The 20,557-nt window shown below is 40.8% G+C and overlaps 1 protein-coding gene across 3 annotated transcripts in view; it reads left to right on the top strand.

Moving 5' to 3' along the window:
- Positions 1-20,557, top strand: part of PDXDC1 (pyridoxal dependent decarboxylase domain containing 1) — a 54,976-nt gene that overhangs the window by 17,343 nt on the left and 17,076 nt on the right. For 2 of the 3 annotated variants that reach the window (XM_019987566.2, XM_070779703.1), the window contains exons 2-12: positions 1,335-1,408; positions 1,914-1,979; positions 4,195-4,275; positions 6,206-6,352; positions 7,759-7,948; positions 10,375-10,443; positions 11,968-12,046; positions 16,520-16,604; positions 17,666-17,714; positions 17,857-17,958; positions 18,811-18,936. In XM_019987566.2, the coding sequence (XP_019843125.2) occupies positions 1,335-1,408; positions 1,914-1,979; positions 4,195-4,275; positions 6,206-6,352; positions 7,759-7,948; positions 10,375-10,443; positions 11,968-12,046; positions 16,520-16,604; positions 17,666-17,714; positions 17,857-17,958; positions 18,811-18,936 (1,068 nt within the window). The remainder of the gene's footprint in view (positions 1-1,334; positions 1,409-1,913; positions 1,980-4,194; positions 4,276-6,205; positions 6,353-7,758; positions 7,949-10,374; positions 10,444-11,967; positions 12,047-16,519; positions 16,605-17,665; positions 17,715-17,856; positions 17,959-18,810; positions 18,937-20,557) is intronic. The other variant, XM_019987567.2, reaches the window with a different exon arrangement.

Here is a 20,557-nt window from a genome sequence, read left to right as displayed (position 1 = left end):
ACGGAGATGTAAGAAGAAAGAGTGAATGTTTTAATTCTGTGAGAATTTAAAAAATTTAGTTCCATCTATGTTTTGGATGGGAGGTAGATGTACACTTGGTACTAAAATCCAAAAGGGTATGAATGGTAAATTCTTTGGAGGCGTCACTATTACGAGTTTGTGTAAGTGTCCGGAGGTTTTAGAAGCACTTGCAAATTCTTGAAGGTAGGCGTTTCATGTGATTGCTGTAACCTGTTAATACAAACTAGGTAGCTGGGAACAACAGAAATGTATCCTCTCTCAGTTCTGGAGGCCAGAGTTTGAAATCATTGTCGTTGAACTGACATCAAGGGATGGCGGGGCGCACTCCCTCCAGAGGCCCTGGGGTGCCCCTTGCTTTCTTGTCCCAGCTTGCTGCTTGTCAGCCACCCTGCCTTTATTGGTGGCACCATCACTCCAGCTTTAAGGGCAGCGTCTTCAGCTCTCTCTGCTCTGGCAGCACATCGCCTGCTCTCTGGGTTTACACGTGGTCTCCTTCCAGTTCTCTCGTGTTGGTTCATGCTATTGCACTTAGGGCTCGCCTGGATGACCACAGTTGAATCACATCTGCAAAATTTCGTCACAGAAGGGACACATTCACAAGTTCTAGGGATTAGGATATGAACATCTTTTGGGGGGCTAGTTTTCAGCTTGGTGGTGGTGGTTTAGTCGCTGAGCAGTATCCGATCCTTGCGACCCCGTGGACTATAGCCCTCCAGGCTCCTGTGTCCATGGGCTTTCCCAGGCAGGAACACTGGCGTGGGTTGCCATTTCCTTCTCCAGGGGATCTTCCCAACCCAGGGATCGATCCCACATCTCCTGCATTGCAAGCAGGTTGTTACCACTGGGCCACCAGGGAAGCCCCATTTTTCAGCCATAAAACAAATAGTATGCTATTCGTACTTCTCTGGACTTTCTTCTAATAGTGAAAAACTCGAGTAACCTAAAAGGTCCATTAATTCAGGACTGTTAAACTGTAATACATCCGTCAGATGCAAAAAGGTGTAACCGCTAAAGTGAATGAAGCGGACCTACTGATGTGAACCGTGCTCACTGTAAAGCAGGAAAAAAGCAGTGTGGAGGAGCGCACGTGGGGAGAGGGAAGCTGGGAGAGGCACGTGCCAAGAGCGGCCTCCCGGGGCTGGGACTTTGGTACTGTTGGAATTTTGACATCAAGCATGTGCTTCATAACCCAAGTATGTTATCATAAATCCAGAAGAAAATGGACTTAAAATTTAGTTTTTTTCTTGATGAACTCTGTTGTGGAAGTAATAGAAGGTTGTTAACATTTAACCTTTTGAAAAATGTTTCTCCAGATAGCAGACCCTACTCTAGCTGAAATGGGGAAAAACTTGAAGGAGGCCATGAAGATGCTCGAGGACAGTCAGAGGTGAGCCTGCAGAACAGACGTGACCCCATTAAACGTGCTCAACCCGCTGCGAAACTGGCGGCACTGGTTTCCTGCTGTTGAAGACGCCTCTTGCTCTCAGAACATCATGCTTAGCTGCAGCTGACTTTAAAATTGGTGTTTGTCTTGAGTGGACGGTGCTTTATCATTAAAGGATTTTGAAATTGAGAGGCAGGACTTATAATTTTCACTTCAGCCTATTAAAATTTACTTAATATATTAACTTGACTCTAGAAATGCTTCTTACTGTATATTCAGGTCATATAGTACGTCAAGTAAACAAGAAATTGGTTGAAGTATTATTTTTTTTTTAGTATTCTTTTCCTGAAATTAAACTATAGCCCAGCCTGGGGGGCTGGGGTGGGGTGGGGGTGGGGGAATGTGTGTTTCAAATCCCACATCAGTTACTAGAGCTTATGAGCAACATTATCACATGTTCATGCTCCAGTGTTAGAAATATAACAATTTTTTATTTCCTTTAAATTAGAAGAACAGAGGAGGAAAATGGAAAGAAGCTCCTATCAGGGGATATTCCAGGGCCACTGCAAGGCAGGTAGGTGGCAAGGAAGAGAAGCACTTTTTCCTACTGTTTAGCACAGGGAACTTCTGCTCAGTGTTATGGGAAGGGAGTTTGGGGCAGAATGGATACATGTGTATGTATGGCTGAGCCCCTTTGCTGTCCACCTGAAGTTATCACAACATTGTTAATCAGCTGTACTCCAGTAGTAAATAAAAGGTTTAAAAAAAAACAACAGATAAGCACCTTTATGTGGGGTGTACATTTTCTTTAAACCAAGATTTTGCCATTGCTGATTTACAATTTTAATGAACACAAAGCAAATTGAGAGTTCTATGCAGTGTAACGTCAGAAAAGTGAAATGCTGTTGGCTGGTTGGTGATGCTGCTATACCTACTGTTTCTCCCCCTTCCCCGATCAGAGTTTAACACAACCTCTTAGAAGCATATACAGACTCATAATATAACTCAACTATCATACTTGTTTCATCCTTGAAACCAGCAATCTGTTTGGTAGACTGAGCTTTATTGTGAGAGTTGTTCTAACTTGATAAGATTTACCATTGTATTATGTAGTAAGGAAAGGAAAATGAAAGGAAAGCATCAGCTCATTTATTAGTAGAGTGATTTGTTTTTTGGCAGCTAAAGGAAATCTGTCAAATGTTTGTGGTTTGAAGAAGCAGGGAAAATATCAGGAAAATAAGTAGTTGTCCAGCCAACAGTTTGTACAGGATGTTAGCGCTTAATTTGGAATTTAAGCCCTGGCCCAGTTTCCTTCAGATAAACTTATTATTTTTTTATAACCAGGAAACTGTGCACAGGTAAACAGTCCAACTCCCTTAAGTTGTCCTTTGACCTGAATGTAAATATGTTCAGGGCCGCAAAAGAACAGAGGAAGGATCCCAGCGGATGGAGGGTGCCGACTGGAAGTCCTCTGTGGGTGAGGTTCATTTTCCAGCTGAGAACAGGAACCAGATCTTCTGAGTCTCCTCACCCAGGCCTGCTGAAGGGAATTACAGGGTTCTACTCATCCTGCAGAAGTTTCCCTAGAAGAGATGCTGCCAGGAGTATCTGTAATTCTGAGTGGGAGTGCATTAGTGAAGCCAATCCAGGGTGCTCACACTAATGATGCTGACAGCCGCACCCGAGATCCCACTTCCCAGGCTCAGAGTTCAGTGCTTTTCATGGACTAATGGCGTTCTCACAGCTCTGTAACATAGGGTGTCCTGAAGGCCACCTGGCTTCATCTCTATATAAAGTCCAAGGACCAGAGTCCCTCACTTGTGAAGGTCAGCACCTTGAGGAAGATGGGTTTGGGGACATTGTTTTTCAAAAGGGAGAACTTTTTATGTCACCTTCTCATTAATAGAGTGGTAGCATTTTGACATCACATGTTTTGCAAGTCACCTTGCCATTGCTAATGACTGCACCACTCACATTCTTCTCATATGTTTCCGCCTCCTCATGTTACAAGCGTTTAAAAACGTATCTTGGACAGAAGTAAGCCTGTTTATACTCTAAGCAAATCTCCAGTTTCTCCAGTTTGGGGAAGAGGTGGTAATAAGCGATGCCTGCATTTCATGTTTAACTCTGTTAGAACAAACAGACAAGAATCCCACATGGAGGGAAACTTAGATACTCCCAGTGGCATTGGAGTATTCTTGCTGCTTTTGTGATCTTCCAGCAGCTTATAAGGACTATTTTGACCCTTATGATATGCTTAGTAAGTAGTCTCCAAGACTCAGATGAACTGGTAGAGAGGTACTGCTAAAGCTGGGGAAATTTTTAACAATCAAATTTACATTCAGGTAGAAGATTTAATTAATCACAAGCAAGGGGCTTCCGTGGTGGCTCAGATGATCAAGAATCTGCCTGCAGTGCAGTAGGTTCAGTCCCTGGGTTGGGAAGATCTCCTGGAGAAGGAAATGGCTACCCACTCCAGGATTCCTGCCTGGAGAATTCCATGGACAAAGGAGCCTGGCGGGCTGCAGTCCATGGGATTGCAAAGAGTCAGACACAACTAAGCAACTAATACTTTAATATATGTATGGTTATCTTCAGAATTCAGTTGATAACTTATGGTTTATTTTTAAAAAACAAGATGCTGTATACTGTATCTCAAAACACATGATTTCTGTTGTAACAGAAAGATATCAACGCTAGTTTAGACAAGAGAAATAGTGGGAGACTGTGGTGAGGGGAGGGGTGGCGTGTGCTGTTCCCCGTCTATCAGCTGCTTTTCTGTCCCGCAGCGGACAGGACATGGTGAGCATCCTCCAGTTGGTTCAGAATCTGATGCACGGAGATGAAGACGAGCAGCCCCAGAGCACCCGGTAATGGAGAACGCTTGGCAGCTTCTCTTTGAAAGTGCATGTGTTCTTGGGTTTGAAACTGATTACATTCATACAAGTTGCCGCAATAATAAGCCTTATTTCATTCCAGATTATATATGAAGTTACAGCAACATTCACTTCCTTCAGGGAGATGTTGACGTGTTTTAGATAATGTATTTTGTAAAAGGAAATCATTTACTAAAACCTTGTCATTTTTATGGTCTTGTGTCTTAGGGAGGGGCTGGCGCACGGGCCAGAGGGTAGCTGCTGTGTGCTTCTGTTTCTGGCTGTTTCTGTTCCTGGGCTTTTGATTGCTGAGAAGTACTGCAGCTGAATTCATTGGTGGCAAGCCACACCATCTGTGAATCATCTGTTTATCTTATTTCCATTTATGCATCTATCAAGCAATTTATCTAGTTTTATTTTCTCTTTAAGTGTTTTAAATACAGTGTTTTTTAGAATAAGTAATGCATTCTTCTGGTTCAGATTTCAAAAGATAGAAAAGGTATATATGCAAAGGCAGTATTCCTTCTCACCTCTCCCTCCCTAGCTTTTCTCCTTCCTAGAGATAAGTTGCCAGTTTCTTGTGTATTCTTCAGAGATACTTCTTGTATACGTACGCCCAAGCCAGATGTTTATGCTTACTGCTTCCAGGACCTAAATACTCTGCACCTTGTTCTGTGTCTTGCTTTTTTCATTTATGTCTTCAAGTTCCTGGAATAGCAGTACACAAGGCACTTTTTCCTTTAAGAGCTGTTTAATGTTGCTCTGGGCCTTCCCTGGTAGCTCAGCAATAAAGAATCCACCTGCTGTGCAGGATACATGGGTTTGATCCCTGGGTCGGGAAGATCCCCTGCAGAAGAAAGTGGAAACCTACTCCAGTAGTCTTGCCTGAAAAATCCCATGGACAGAGGAGCCTGGTGGGCTACGGTCCTTGGGGTCGCAAAGAGTTGGATATGACCGAAAATGCACACAGTCTTAATGGATGAGCCATATTTTATTTAACTAGTCTCCGATTCATGTTTTACCCTTACAGACATTCCTGCAGCTAGTAACTTTGTACATGTGTCATTTCCTCAAAGTAGTGTTTCTGGAGATTGAAGTCCTAGAAGTGAGATTGCTAGACCGAATAAGTTTGTGTGTTTATAAATGTGACAGATATTGCCAAATTTCCCCTCATGGACTTGTACCTGTTCACATTCCCCCTCTGTGTGTGTGAGAGGGCCTTTTCCCCCACACGCTTGCCTACAAGGGTATTAGCAGACTTAAGGATTGTTGCCAGTCTCATAGGTAAGAAATGGTATTTCAGCATAGTTTTAGTTTGCATTTTTCTTAAGAAATCAGGTTAAGTGTCTTTTTTGTATATTTTAAGACCCATTTATATTTCCTTTTCTATGAACTGTCTCTGCCCAGAATCCTGTTGATTCTTTGTCATTTTCATTATTACATTTATTCTTTATAAGGGAAATTAGTCCATCCACTGTAATTATATGCAAAGCAATACCTAGTCCCCCTTGACTTTGCTGAACTGTTATAAATAGCTGCTTAATGCAGGGAATTGATCTTCATCTGTTGATTCTTAAATTGTTTTCTGCACATTTTATCTCAGCTCTACTCTCTATAGTTCTTACAGCTAGTATTTAAAAAACTTATCTGGAGAAAATTATTTAAAAACAGTTTGTGTATTAGTTGGTATTCAATAAAAAGGATATTCATCTCATAGGACTTAAATTCAGAAAGAAAATTTCCTCCTAAGCTATTAATACCTTATTACACATTGAATTTTCTAAATTTATCTCAATTTCTGCCTTCTAGGCCATTAAGTGCATTTCAAATGTGACAGAAATTTTTGTGGAATACTGTCTCTAAGTTCTATTTATTTATGCTTAGACTAATACCTTTTTTTTAATCTAATATTTTTGATTAACAGAATTCAGAATATTGGAGAACAAGGTCATATATCTTTGTTGGGGCATAGTCTGGGAGCTTACATTTCAACTCTGGATAAGGAGAAGCTGAGAAAACTTACGACTAGGATACTTTCAGACACTACCTTATGGCTCTGCAGAATTTTCAGGTAATAAGTTTTTAGTTTCCGGTAAAGGCATTTATGAGTTGGATATAGACTGTGAGAAGTCTCTTTTCTGGAGCTGTGCTACCTAGATTCAGATCTGCCTCTTCCCTTTCCTTTCGGAAGAGTTACTTAACCACTGCATGCCTCAGTTTCCCTATCGGTGCAACAGAGATAGCCTTAATATCCATTTGATGACATTGCTGTGAGGATTAAATGAACCAATGAATTAATACGTGTCAAGAGCTGAGAACATGAGCCTGTACTGTTGAATAATGTCCACAGTTTCTTATTTGTTACCATATATAGTAGAACTCTATGTAACCTTGCTCTGTATTTTCTAAGTCTCCTGTAAATGTGTTATCATACTCCCATGATTTAAAAAAAATAAAAATAAGGAAAGAGAAGATTCCTAGTTGGCACATGTTGATAGAAGATGTAGCAGTGACATGGAGGCAAGTTTGAGGGAGTTTTTTCTCTTTTTTTGCCATGCTGTGTGGCATGCTGGATCTTAGTTCCTCAAGCAGGGATTGAACCCATGCCCCCAGTCTTAACTACTGGACCACCAGGGAGGTCCCTGGATTCGAGTATTTTTATTTAAAGTATTACCTGTGTTTTAGTAGGAAGGAAATGCTGTCATAAGGAAGATGAGTATGTGTTGGGAAATTGAAATTTGCTTTATACAGTGGTAAATATTGTCATTATTAAGGAATTCTAGCAGAGTAAGGAGTCAGTAGAAGCTACAAGACCAGTGGTATTTTGTGTTTATTTATGCTGTTACTTTTATGGAAAAGGAATGTTTACCTAACATTGGAACGTTTAATAACTTGGGAGACTCATTTCAGATGGTGGAAAGGTGCTTGGCTTGGCGAGAGTATGAGTTTGCCTGTGTGGCAAAGGAGAAATTTTCTTCTAATAAAAATCCAACACCTGTAATTGCAGTTCTCTCTCTTTCTCTTTAGAGATGGAGAAGAAGAAAAGTTTCCAAGCAGATAATAGTGAAAGCAAAACTTAGCCTGACTAGCATTATTGACAGTTTTACTTACTTTGGATGTTTTAGGGCTGACACTACTAAAAACCATGCCTACATTATCCAGTGCTGATTTTCTGGTGAAGTAAGCCAATCCATGATCTTCAGCCTTTTTATATCTGAGGCATTCCTATTTCCTACTGGTTTTATTAGTTCCTATCTTCCAGGAGCTCAGTGTGGATGAAGGGTCATTGCCTTTGTTCTTTATAACCTCCAGCTGCCCTGAGTTTTCAGCCATCTGAGACGAGGGTGATTCCTATCTCCTTTGACTGATCTGGGTGACAGTTTCTAGGTTGAGAAAAGATTTACTTCCATGGTTATAAGACTGGGACTTATAAAATCAGAGGTAAGAACATACTGACGTGTGAGTGTCTCTTAACAGGTATGAAAATGGCTGTGCTTATTTCCACGAAGAAGAAAGAGAAGGACTCGCAAAGATCTGTAGGCTTGCCATCCATTCCCGTTATGAAGACTTCGTAGTGGATGGGTTCAACGTGTTATATAACAGGAAGCCTGTGCTCTATCTAAGTGCTGCTGCTAGGCCTGGCCTGGGCCAGTACCTCTGTAATCAGGTAATGTGGCATAAGGGCGAGCGTTTAAAGAAACGGTGCTTTATTCTGTCCTAGAAGTTTTTCAAGTGTGTTGACCTATTTCTTTAGCCGCTTTTTTTTTTCAAGTGAAAAGAAAGATGATTTTCTTACGTGCATCTTTTGTCATTTTTATATGTAAATGTGTATTAATAAGTTTAGAGAGATGTATGTGTCTTTTTTAGTTGCCCAAAGGCAACCACAGTCAACATTTTACTTTATTTCTTTGCAGACTTTGATCAGTCAGAGGGCATGTATGTTTTTACATGGCTATACATGGCTTTTTTCACTTACTGTTGTTAACAGGCGCATATCATGTTTTATCAGTTCTTCAAAGTAAAGTATATTTTTAATGCCTTCATGATATTCCTTCAAGTGAGTGTATAGTATTTAAATTTTTTTTTTCTTTTTGGGCAGTTAGAGTGTTTGTATTCTTTGGCTTTTTATGACCATTTTTGGGAAATTCTCTTTGTATAGTGCTGTTATGAACATCTTTATGCATAAAGCTTTTTCTATACTTTGGGTTATATTCCTCAGATGGATTTTCAGAGCCAGTCTAGAATTATTAGATCAAAGAGCATTACCCTTTTTTGGAGTTTTCTGAAAGCTTGATTAGGGTGCTACCTCGAGTCAAGAACTTGTTAAGCCTCTTGGCCAAGAACATTTTAAAGCAAAACGCATAGAATTGGAGGGATTGTCTTCTGTAAGATGGAGAAGTCCCCAGGAGATACATAGGGGAATCTCAGGAGTTGAGTTGATTCTGAACCTTGGTCACTGGTGGTAAGAAATTCTGTCCTCTTCTTCTCTGGAGGAGGGCATGGCAACCCACTCCAGTATTCTTGCCTGGAGAATCCCATCGACAGAGGAGCCTGATGGGGTATAGTCCATGGGGTTGAAAAAGAGTTAGACACGACTTGGTGACTAATCAGCAACAACAAATATTAACCTAAGTGGACTAAATCAGGTCGGCAATACAGAGTATTTTTACCCGTTTTCACATCAAAAAAAAAGAAATCATGCCTTCTTCTTAAGAATATACAAAACGAGGAATTTTATAATACCTCTGTAGAAACATGAAACATTACTTATTGAGTACTTGCTGTGAGCCAGGCTCTTAGGGGCTCAGAGCTATCTTGGGACAGCAATCGAGTCTTCAAAAAAATGTGTGAGGAAAAGTGGGAAAGGCAGGTGGCAGCCGTTCATGTTTTAAAAGTATGTACATGCTAATGTGCATATTTTTTTATACCTGGAAAAAAATATGTATATACATATATTTTTGCCTAGAAAATATCTGAAAAGTTCTATACTAACCTATTAGCAGGGGTAATGTTAGTCACTCAGTCATGTCCAACTCTGTGACTCTATGGACTGCTGTGACTCTATGTACTGTAGCCTGCCAGGCTCCTCTGTCCATGGGATTCTCCAGGCAAGGATACTGGAGTGGATTGCCATGCCCTTCTCCAGGGGATCATCCCAAACCAGAGATCGAACCTGGGTCTCCTGCATTGCAGGTGGATTCTTTCCTGTCTGAGCCATCAGGGAAGCCCAACAGTGACAGATTGTGGCTTAATTGGGGGGTCTGAGGGGTGGGGGGAATGGGACGACATTTTCACTTTTAATTTCTGTAATTATTTATTGTGTGTTTTACTTGGGTTTCACGTTCATAATTTAAAGCAAAGATTCTTTACAGGAAAAAAATGTGAATAAAATGCTCATTAAATTTTTGGTGTATAAAGGCTTACAAGTCTTAGTTATATAGAGCAATATGCTCAAATGTTAAAAAATTCCTAAAACATAATCTCCTTAAGGATTTGGAAGCTAAAAATGAAGAATATAAAATTTATTTGATAATTACTGTCTTTATAACACTGACTTCATTTATCTTGAGATATGTACACCTGTTGGCACATATTTATTGTTTTTTAGGAGTGGGTGGGCCCATACACATGTTTTGTTCTTTGAATACCTTTAGGCGGTGTTATTTACCACTAATCCTTGGAGGGAAGATCCTAAATTACCCCCCAAAATGCTAAAGGCTCAGCTTGTTTCTCCATTTGGAAAAGTTTTTTGTTTTTTTGGCATATTCTAAAATACAGCAAAGATTAGGTACTCATTTAGAAGATGAGTTGATAGTTACTCATTCAATTGACTCATTTAGAAAATTTTAAATTGTCTGTATCCTCTTAGAAGACAGCTCCTGGAAATTTACTACCCTACCCTCCTCCACCACGTGATGTTTTTGGCTTGACTCTCTAGATATACTTTAACATCTATATATTTATAATATTAAGTGTTCCTAAGGGAGGGATTATTTTAAAAGAATAATCGTGACTTAGAACCACAGTCTTTTGGGGACGTAAGGGGATGGAGACAGAGATTCTTCTTATGAAGTTGCATGTTTCTTCCCACAGCTTGGCTTGCCCTTTCCCTGCTTGTGTCGAGTGCCCTGTAACACTGTGTTTGGATCCCAGCATCAGATGGTAAGCTCTGATGGTAAAGTTTATAAAATAAGAAAGAATTGTGTTTTGAAACTGTATCTTCCTTTCAATTGTGGCTCTGTTCGCTGGGCTCCAGATAATTATTAGCTTATTCATGGATTGCTTAGATCTTCCCATTGCCCAGTACATGCTTCCAGGTTTGAATGTCCACACAGGTTGACTGGCAGAAAGGTGAGCAGCACCTGGCTCTTAAAGAGTCTTATAATCACTGTATCACCTGCTTTAAGTAGAAACATGAGTTCAACTAACCATCAGAAATTCCTTCTAAACCATTCTTTCAAATGGTTGTCACTGTTACCTGGATTTATGAATGGGCAGATTTTGAAAGTAAGGTTGTTTACCATAATCCTTGGTATTGGATTCTGCTTATTTTCAGACATACAAGTGATAAGGCTATCCATACTGAAGTCAGAAGCAGAAGGGTTGGGTTTTAGGATTCTGCATTTCTTTTTCAAGGTAGTTAGGTTTTCTGGTTTAGATGCATCACTGAATAACATTCAGTTCAGTTCAGTCACTCAGTCTTAGTTGTGTCCTATGCTTTGTAACCCCATGGACTGCAGCACGCCAGGCTTCCCTGTCCATCACCAGCTCCCGGAGCCTGCTCAAACTCATGTTCATTGAGTCGGTGATGCCATCCAACCACCTCATCCTCTGTCGTCCCCTTCTCCCACCTTCAATCTTTCCCAGCATCAGGGTCTTTTCCAGTGAGTCAGTTCTTTGCATCAGGTGGCCAAAGTATTGGAGTCTCAGCTTCAGCATCAGCCCTTCCAATGAATATTCAGGACTGATTTCCTTTAGGATGGATTGGTTTGATCTCCTTGCAGTCCAAGGGACTCTCAAGAGTCTTCTCTAGGGGACTTCCCTGGTGGTCCAGTGGCTAAGACTCATGTTTCCAATGCAGGTGGCCTGGGTTCAATCCCTGGTCAGGGAACTACATCCCTATGCTGCAGCTAAAAAAAAATACCGTGTGCTGCAACCAAAACTGCAGGAAAGAAAATAAACAGTTGTAGGCGGGGAAGCAGGGGAAGAGTTGCCAAAAAAAAAAGGCTTTTCCAACAACACAGTTCAAAAGCATCAATTCTTCGGAGCTCAGCTTTCTTCATGGTCCAACTCTCACATCCATACATGACTACTGGAAAAACCATAGGTTTGACTAGACGGACCTTTGTTAGCATAACATTAGAGATACATTTTCGGCTGTTTTTGTGGTGGCAAGGGGGCCAGTTTAAGAGAATTTTTAAAATCGTAAATGTTTTAAAGTAGAGAAATGTTGGTTTTGTGTATGTAGTTTCTAACTTTAATCTCATTTAACTGAGTTTTCTAGTTAATCTTCAAGTAAAATGATTTTGTTTTCTCATCTATAATTAGAGGGATAAAAAGGAAAATTGTCTAGAAAAGAACTGATAAATTGTGAGAGTACTTGCTTCATTCAGAAGTTGCCGTTTTTCCTTGTTCAGCTTTTATGCTGGTTGCCTCACGTTTCTATCGTTTGTCTTTCAATCCCAGGATGTTGCCTTCTTGGAGAAACTGATTAAAGATGACATAGAACGAGGAAAACTGCCCTTGCTTCTGGTTGCAAATGCTGGTAGGTGTCATGAACCTGAATCTTCCATTTTAGACATACAAGATAGAGGATTAGGAAAAAAAAAGAAGATTGGTACTTAGCCTTAGAGAGATCCAGTCTTAAGAATGTGAGGTAGATGGTATCAGTACCATGGTGAGAATTATAATAGTAAAATGTTGGTTTGTTTTGGGAGTTCTTGTTTGTATGTATATACTTTTTCATTTAGGATGTAAGTGCTTTTCTACTCCATCATGTGCTTCCTTTCTAAATTGAATTTTTAAATGTCACACTTAAATCTCCACATTTGAGATAGCAAGTCAACTACCACTTTCTGCTGTGCTCACCAAATTGTATTCAGCATTGTACTTGAAGTTCTGGACAGTGCAGTAAGGCAAGAAAAATAATTATATGATGTACACGACATGACAAAAATAGTTACATGACAGATTAGAGAGGAGAAATAAACTGTCTTTATTTATAGATGGCATGATTGTAAGATAGAAAGTCCTAAGGAAACCATGAAGAACAGCCATTGGAACTAATAAGCAAATCTATCAAGGTTGCAATGAACAATTGAAATTGAATTTTAAAGGCCATTCATAGTAGCATCAAAAAACCCTTCATGGATAAATGTAACAAAATAATGCAAGATGTATACACACTGAAAACTACAAAATGTTGCTGAGAGAAATTGAAGAAGACCCAAATAAATAGAACAGTGTGCCATAAACATGGGTTGAATGACTTGGTATTATTAAGTCAGATCTCTCCCAAATTAATCTATATATTCAACTCAATCCATATCAAAACCTTAGCAGACTTCCAATTTCTTATAGAAATGGATCAATTCTGTTCAGTCGCTCAGTCGTGTCCAACTCTTTGCAACCCCGTGAACTGCAGTACGCCAGGCTTCCCTGTCCATCACCAACTCCTGGAGCTTACTCAAACTCATGTCCATTGAGTTAGTGATGCCATCCAACCGTCTCATCCTCTGTTGTCTCCTTCTCCTTCCACCTTCAATATTTCCCAGCATCAGAGTCTTTTCAAATGAGTCAGTTCTTCACATCAGGTGGCCAAAGTATTGGAGTTTCAGCTTCAGCATCAGTCCTTCCAATGAATATTCAGGACTGATTTCCTTTAGGATGGACCAGTTGGATCTCCTTGCTGATAGAAATGGATAGGCTGATTCTAAAATTTATATGGACATAAAATGGTCTAAGATGATGAAAATCATTGAGAAAAAGAACAGCACTGGAAGACCTACCTTGTCTGACTTTTAGAGTTACTATACAGGTGCAGATAAGACAGTGTGAGCTTAACCGAAGAAAATAGAGTTCAGAAATAGACTCACCCATAGAAATATGGTCACTTAGGTGTTTTTTTTTTACAAAGATGCCAAAGGTAATTGAAAAGGAAAAGGATAGTCTTTTTCCATCAGTGGTTTTGGAACAATTGGATATCAATATAGGAGAACTTGAACCTCAGTCTTTACCACACTCTACATGCAGATGTTAATTGTAAATAGTTCATAAGCCTGAACATAAAAGCCAAAGCAGTAAAATTTCTAGAAGAACATATAGAAGATCTTTATGACCTTGACTGAGGACAGATTTCTAGGGACACAAAAGGCAGAACCATAATTGGGCTTTATCAAAAATTAAAAGCTTTGCTGCCCAGGGAACTATATTCAATATCTTGTAATAACCTTAATGGAAGAATCTAAAAAAGAATGACTTTGCTGGCAGGTGGCTGAGTGGCAAAGAATGCCAAGCAGGAGACAGGTTTGATCCCTGGGTCAGGAAGATCCCCTGGAGAAGGAAATGGCAACCCACTCCAGTATTCTTGCCTGGAAAATCCCATGGACAGAGGAACCTGGCGGGCTTCAGTCCATAGGGTCACAAAAGAGTTGGACATGACTTAGTGCCTGAACAATACCTGAAACTAACACAACACTGTAAATCAACTATAATTTAATTAAGGGGAAAAAAAAAGCTTTTGCTATCCAAAAAAACGTGTTTAAAAAAATGGAAAGGCAAGTAACAGACTAGGAGAAAATAGTGGCAAAACATTTTCCTGACAAAGGACTCTATCCAAAATATACAAGTTTTTATAATTCAGTATTACAGATATAAATAATACCGTGTTTAGAGTGAACAAGAGATTTGAGTAGACATTTCACCAAAGAAATATATGAATGTATAAGCACCGAAAAAATGCTTAACATCATTAGTCATTAGAGAAATGCAAAGTAAAACCACAATGAGCTACTACTATACATCTGTGAGAATGGAGAATATAAAAAATACAGTGCCAAACACTAGTGAGAATGCAGAATAGCTGAAACTCTTAGGCTGCTGAAGAGATGCAATGTTCTTACCTGAAAACAGCCCAGATTCCCCTCCCTCGGTGAATGAATAAATTGTAGGATAAACAAATCATGGGTTACTAAGCAGTAAATGAAAATAACTACTGATACACATATCAACATGGATGAATTTCAGAAGCGTGCTAATTAAGTGCCAAAATCCAGACATAAAAGAAGTTACATAGTGTATGAGCCATTTATATGAAATTCTAAGAAGATAAAACGACAGCAAAGAAAACAGATCACAGTTGTCTGGGGCCAGTGAGGAGTGGAGAGAAGAGTGAAACTTCAGGGGGAGATGAGGGAACTTTGGGGTGATGCTGGTTACACGCCGTATACATTTGTCAAAATTCATTGAGTCGACTGAAGCAACTCAGCACACCACACGCACATAAATGAGTGGATTTTATTGTACATAAAGTATACTTCAATCAGTAAAGTCGGTTATTTAAAAACAATAATAAACAGAAAAAGCATTCATCCACCTTGTTGCCACCAGAAAAACTGTCTCTTCTGCCTGATTTAGTGTATATATATTTAAATAGAAACAGAACCAATGTACTATCGATCACTTAACAAATGGGAGGGGCTTCAGTTTACATGCGGTTGAGTGACTTACCAGGGTGACCACATTGCGTTCCCCAGACCCCGCATCCCAGTGGTCAGCCAGCTGACGTTGCCACAAGATGAAGAGAATGTGAATCTGGCCTCCAGTTGCTTAAACACAGCATTGTGCCTTATGTTTTGATGGCTCATGTGACCCAACCCATGCCTTGGCCTTTGATTTTGTTCTGGCTAAACTAAATGTGTCATTTAAGATTTTTTTTTAATTTGAGATGGGTTTGGGTTTGGAGGTGGAGTTTTCAGGCTTTTCCTTGGCACAGCCCCTGCAAGAGAAGCGCTTGTCTTAGTTGTGTTCCTTGAATCAGTTGGTGAAGATCTGAAATCTTACTAGGTGGCTTCTGCTAACTGGAAATTTAGGACAATTGGGAGCATGCTGACTCTTCATTTTACTCATGTTCTGTGAAGAGGGTCTTCCCAGCAAAGCCTGCCATGTAGATGTCACCAAAGGGGTGGGTCAACATGTGTAATGTGTTTAAGCTGACTTCAGAGTGCTTTCTAAATTTAAACAAAGAACACCTCATATTGGGTTAAAGAAATTATATTATTTTTTATAGAAAGGGAAAGAAAGTGAAAGTTGCTCAGTCGTGTCCAATTCTTTGCGACCCCATGGACTGTAACCTGCCAGGCTCCTCTGTCCATGAAATTCTCTAGGCAAGAATACTAGAGTGGGTTGCCATTCCCTTCTCCAGAGGATCTTCCCAACCCAGGGATCAAACCGAGGTCTCCCTCTATTTTTTATAGAGGACACATCTAAATAAAAATAACCCAGAAAGTGACAAAAAGTAAGGGGTATCTCGGGCAAGTGCTTTCCAGGTGGCGTATCGGTAAAGAATCTGCCAGTCAATGCAGGAGACACAAGAGACGAGCGTTCAGTCCCTGAGTTGGGAAGATGCCGTGGAGTAGGAAATGGCAACCCACTCCAGTATTCTTGCCTGGAGAAGTCCATGAGCAGAGAGAGGAGCCTGGCGCGCTGTAGTCCTGTGGGTCACAGAGAATCAGACACGACTGAGCGTGCACACACATCTTGGGCAAGTGCTGACAGAACAAAAGTACTATAGCAGGGTTGCTGTGAGATGAAATAGTCTCCATAGTGATAATTCATGGCATCTACTCAGAGATAATACATATAAATGCTTACGAATATAACTGAAATGTATAAAGGAAAAGTTGATAGAATACTGGTACAAATTGACAAACCCACAGTCTTGGTGGGAAACTTGAATATATTCTGAAACAACAGATCAAGTACATAGAAAATTAGTGTACATAGATATATAGAGAGAGGATTTAAATTGACAGCAAGCTTGATTTTTTATTTTTCAAAACTTGAATAAAATCCTTGAATAATCAGCTTGCAGTGGTTGATTTTAAGCCAGTTTACAAGGAAAATCTCAACAAAACAGATATATTACTTCTCTCAAAGGGAGATAATGTATATAGAAGCTTTTATCATGCTGTAAAGACTCAGGAAATATTTGTGTCCTTTCTTGGATGTTTTATCCCAGGAACTGCAGCAGTGGGGCACACAGATAAGATTGGGCGTTTGAAGGAGCTCTGTGAGCAATACGGCATATGGCTCCACGTGGAGGGGTAAGTGGAGGGGTGTGGGTCCTCGGTGGGCCTGCAGAGTGCCTGGGAAGAGCTCACTCTGTCGTCACATTTATCTCTAAGGACTCTTTGGTGAAGTGAAAGTGAAGATGCAAGTCACTCAATCATGTTCGACTCTTTGCGATCCCATGGTCTATACAGCCCATGAAATTCTCCAGGCCAGAATACTCTAGTGGGTAGCTGTTCCCTTCTTCAGAGGATCTTCCCAACCCAGGGATTGAACCCAGGTCTCCCACCTTGCAGGCAGAGTGGGAGCTGCTGAGCCACAGGGAAGCCCAAAGACTCTTTGGGTTGCAGATAATAAAGAGGTCTTATTGGCTCCCGTAACTCAGACCAGTGTTAGGATCAGCAGTAGCACCACGTCAGCCAAGTCACTTGGCTGACCTTCCTCCATGGTGGCTCCGTCTGGAGCTAGATAGCCTTTCCTGTTCTGGTGCAGAGTAGCTGCAGCAACTCCAGCCGCCTTTCCAGCTTTGCGTCCAGAGGGTCAGAAATCCTTCCAGGAGTCTCATGCTGAGCCAGTTGCTGTGGCCAGGGAAATGTAATTCTCTGATAGTTTAGGTGATTTCGAGGCTGAGGTCTTACAGAGGAGGTGGGGAGTGGATTCCCAGAAGGCTGCTGGAGTGCTCCAAAGACAAAAGGTGGGGAGGAGGTGGGGCAGCCCTGGGGGTCCATTTCCAGCACGTCATATGTACACGGTGCTTTGCTTAATATTGTCCCTCTGGGAAGCGTGATGACTTGGATATAATACCTACCAAGATAGAAAGTAAGACACTTATTACACTAGATAAGTAGAAGCCATCCCCTGAAACATTTTAATTAAAATGCATTTTCCAGGTTTTCCTGAAATTTGTATGATATATGTACCACATTTTATGTTGCTATTGCAAATGCTACCAACACAGCTGAAAGACATGTAAATGTCAGCGTGGAACAGCACAGCCCTGTTTTGTTTTTCTTTTGAGGGGGAGGGGGGTAAGTACATACTTAGTGAATAAGCAGCAGTAAATAATTAGTTCTCAGGTCTGTGTTTTTCCTTCCAGTGTGAATCTGGCAACCTTGGCTCTAGGTTATGTCTCCTCTTCAGTGCTGGTATGTTGTTGATTTACTAGATACTGTGTTTTTAAGAAGGAATTTAAAATCACTTAACCCCGGATGGCTTTTATGCATGGAAGAGGGTGCTGGGTTGACTGGATCCTGGTAGTCTAATAGGAAGTTGTTCCCTCTGTGGTAGGCTGCAACCAAATGTGACAGCATGACGCTGACTCCAGGCCCGTGGCTGGGTCTGCCAGCTGTTCCAGCCGTGACCCTCTATAAGCATGACGATCCTGCCTTGGTAAGCTTCCTCTCACTGGGAGGGAGTAGGGAGTGGTGAGTAGTCATTGAGTCTGGGGGCAAAATACAGAAAAAGGAAAAAGTACATCTCTTCCTTAATGCTACATCTGTGATTTTTCATTAAAAATTTTTTTTTTACATAAGGGAAACTATGCCATATATTTTTTTTCTATTTATTCTCCCCATACTTCCCCATGTGTATGAAAAACTTTTATCACTGTATAATATTCCATCATTTAAGTACCACAGTCATCCTCCATTTGTGAACTTTTAGGCTGTTTTCAAATTTTTGTTACTGAAATAATGAGCATCACTCGTGTTTCAAATTACTCCTTAGACTGGATTCCCACAGTGGAATTAAGATTATTTTAAGGCTCTTGATCTTCCACATTGTCTAAAAAGTTACAAAATGATGTAGTTCTTAAAAGCGTAGTGATGGTTCTTATTAGTGAACCAGTTAGTGATAGGCAACTGTGAAATAAGTTTTCAGTGATTCTTAAACAGTGAAGCCTTGCTCATGTGTTTCTGGCCAAGTATTTGGGGATGCTCAGAGCAGCCTTGGAAGGGGCTGCCTCTTGAGTGGCTAAGAGCTCCAGCTCTGAGATTAGCCTGTCTGGATTCTCATCCCGGCTTTGCCACATGTTAGCCACGGACCCTTGGAAAAATCAAGGTCTCTGAGCCAAGTTGCCTAGAATACTTTGCTCATGGAGTTGCTTGATGATCAAATGAATAATGCAAGCCAAGTGCCTGCATAGCATCTGACACAAACTAAGTGCATAGTAAATGGAAAGTGGTTAGTTCTGCTATGCGATTTCATTGGCTTTAAGTAATAAACCTATATTGACTTTTTTAGACTTTAGTTTCCGGTCTTACATCAAATAAGCCAGCAGACAAGCTCCGTGCCCTGCCACTGTGGTTGTCTTTACAGTACTTGGGACTTGATGGGATTGTGGAGAGGATCAAGCATGCCTGTCAGCTGGTGAGTGGAAACCTGAAGTTCGCACAAGTCACAGATGCTCCATGGCAGAAACAGACAGAAAAATCCTTCACTGATTTACCCCGCCTTCAATACCTCATTGTCTGGATTTCCCTTCTCATAAGCAAGCAGACTAATTGTCCTGCATATATAGGTTTCTTGTTCAAAGTTCTGGGAGAGACTGCTGGGGCTGTCCCAGCATTTGTGTCCAAATGAAATCAGATTAAAATGAATGCCGGTGTCAGCATGGTGGAGAAAAGAAGTCACGGTGACAGCCAAGGACTGGAGGAGGATGTGGAGGCTGGGATAAGCATTCCACTTGACCGACCGACTCTTGAGGGTAAAAGAATATGATGGCTGGGGGGAGTAAGGCTGGCATGGATATTTTTAACACCCGCTGGCTTGGGCTCCCAAATTGCAAAGCTTTAGGGACAGTTCTAATTCTCTGTTTGAGGTGTTCTAATTGTGAAAGCTATATAATTATGTTGCAGTTCAGAAAACAAAAAATACCTTATGTACGCAGTTTTTGAGAGCTGAGTTCTACCTAAGTCTACAGCATGATGTCACCTTTCTGTCCCTCTGATTTCCCACCTGTAAAATAGAGGTGATGATGTAATGAAAGATTGTCATGAGGACTTAGTGAGTTCGTACAGGTAAAGCTCCCACAGTAGGGCCTAATCATATGGTAAGGTATGCAGATAGTTTTAAAAATAAATCTTTGTTTTCCCTGGTTGAGGAGCTAAGATCCTGCATGCTGCATGGGTGCAGCCAAAAACAGGAAAAAATAAATCTTTGTTTTAAATATATTATTGGAATTCGTACATGTTTGTGTCATTTTTATATTTAAGAAAAATTAGTATTTTCATATTACTGTAATAGGGGTCCTGTTATAATAGGATATTTTAACATGAGTTTCTAATGAAATATAAACATTCTAAATTAAGTAGTTTCATTTTTACATTAAGTAATATTAAGATTCATGCTCATTATGTTTACAGAAGCACATTTTAAAAAATATTTTCTTATGGGGCTCTTGGCTCTCATCTTGAGGTTTGGTTCTTCGGAAGGAGAAGCCTTCATTGCCATGGTGACTTGGTTTGGGGAAGGTTGGGGCACTCCAGGGAGAGGTGTTCAGCTCCCTTTGGTTTACGGAGTACAAGAGAATAATGATGACATTAGCCACCAGACACTTGAGGTCCCTGCACTCTGGCATCTACCTGCCAGCAGACACCACAGTGCATCGCAAACCCTCCTGAGGCCTGGCCTCCGCTGCTGACTCACGCACGTGTGAAAAGTCCACAGAGGTTCAGCAGGTGTGGTCTCCCATGTCCCGTCCTGCCTTGTAGTCCACACCAGGCCTCACATTCCCTGAGCAAAAATCAGTGTCCTCCTCCTCTTTTTCTTCCTTTTTCTCCTCTTTGTCTTCATGGGAAGCAGTTCCAGAGCGTTTACACTCGGTGCCAAGCACTATGCGGCCCCAGGGGGCACGGTGGATGCAGGCTCTCATTTGGTCTCTGCAGCTCCCCCAGAATATAAGGTCCAGTGATAGCATGTTAAGAACTAGTTTCCAGGACTTCCCTGGTGTCTGGTGGTTAAGATTCTGCGCTTCCACTGCAGGGGCCTC

Source organism: Bos indicus, chromosome 25 (genome assembly GCF_029378745.1).
Source record: "Bos indicus isolate NIAB-ARS_2022 breed Sahiwal x Tharparkar chromosome 25, NIAB-ARS_B.indTharparkar_mat_pri_1.0, whole genome shotgun sequence".
Classification (NCBI taxonomy): Eukaryota; Metazoa; Chordata; class Mammalia; order Artiodactyla; family Bovidae; genus Bos; species Bos indicus.
The sequence above is the reverse complement of the archived record's forward strand: the minus strand, read 5'-3'. Positions and strand labels throughout refer to the sequence as shown.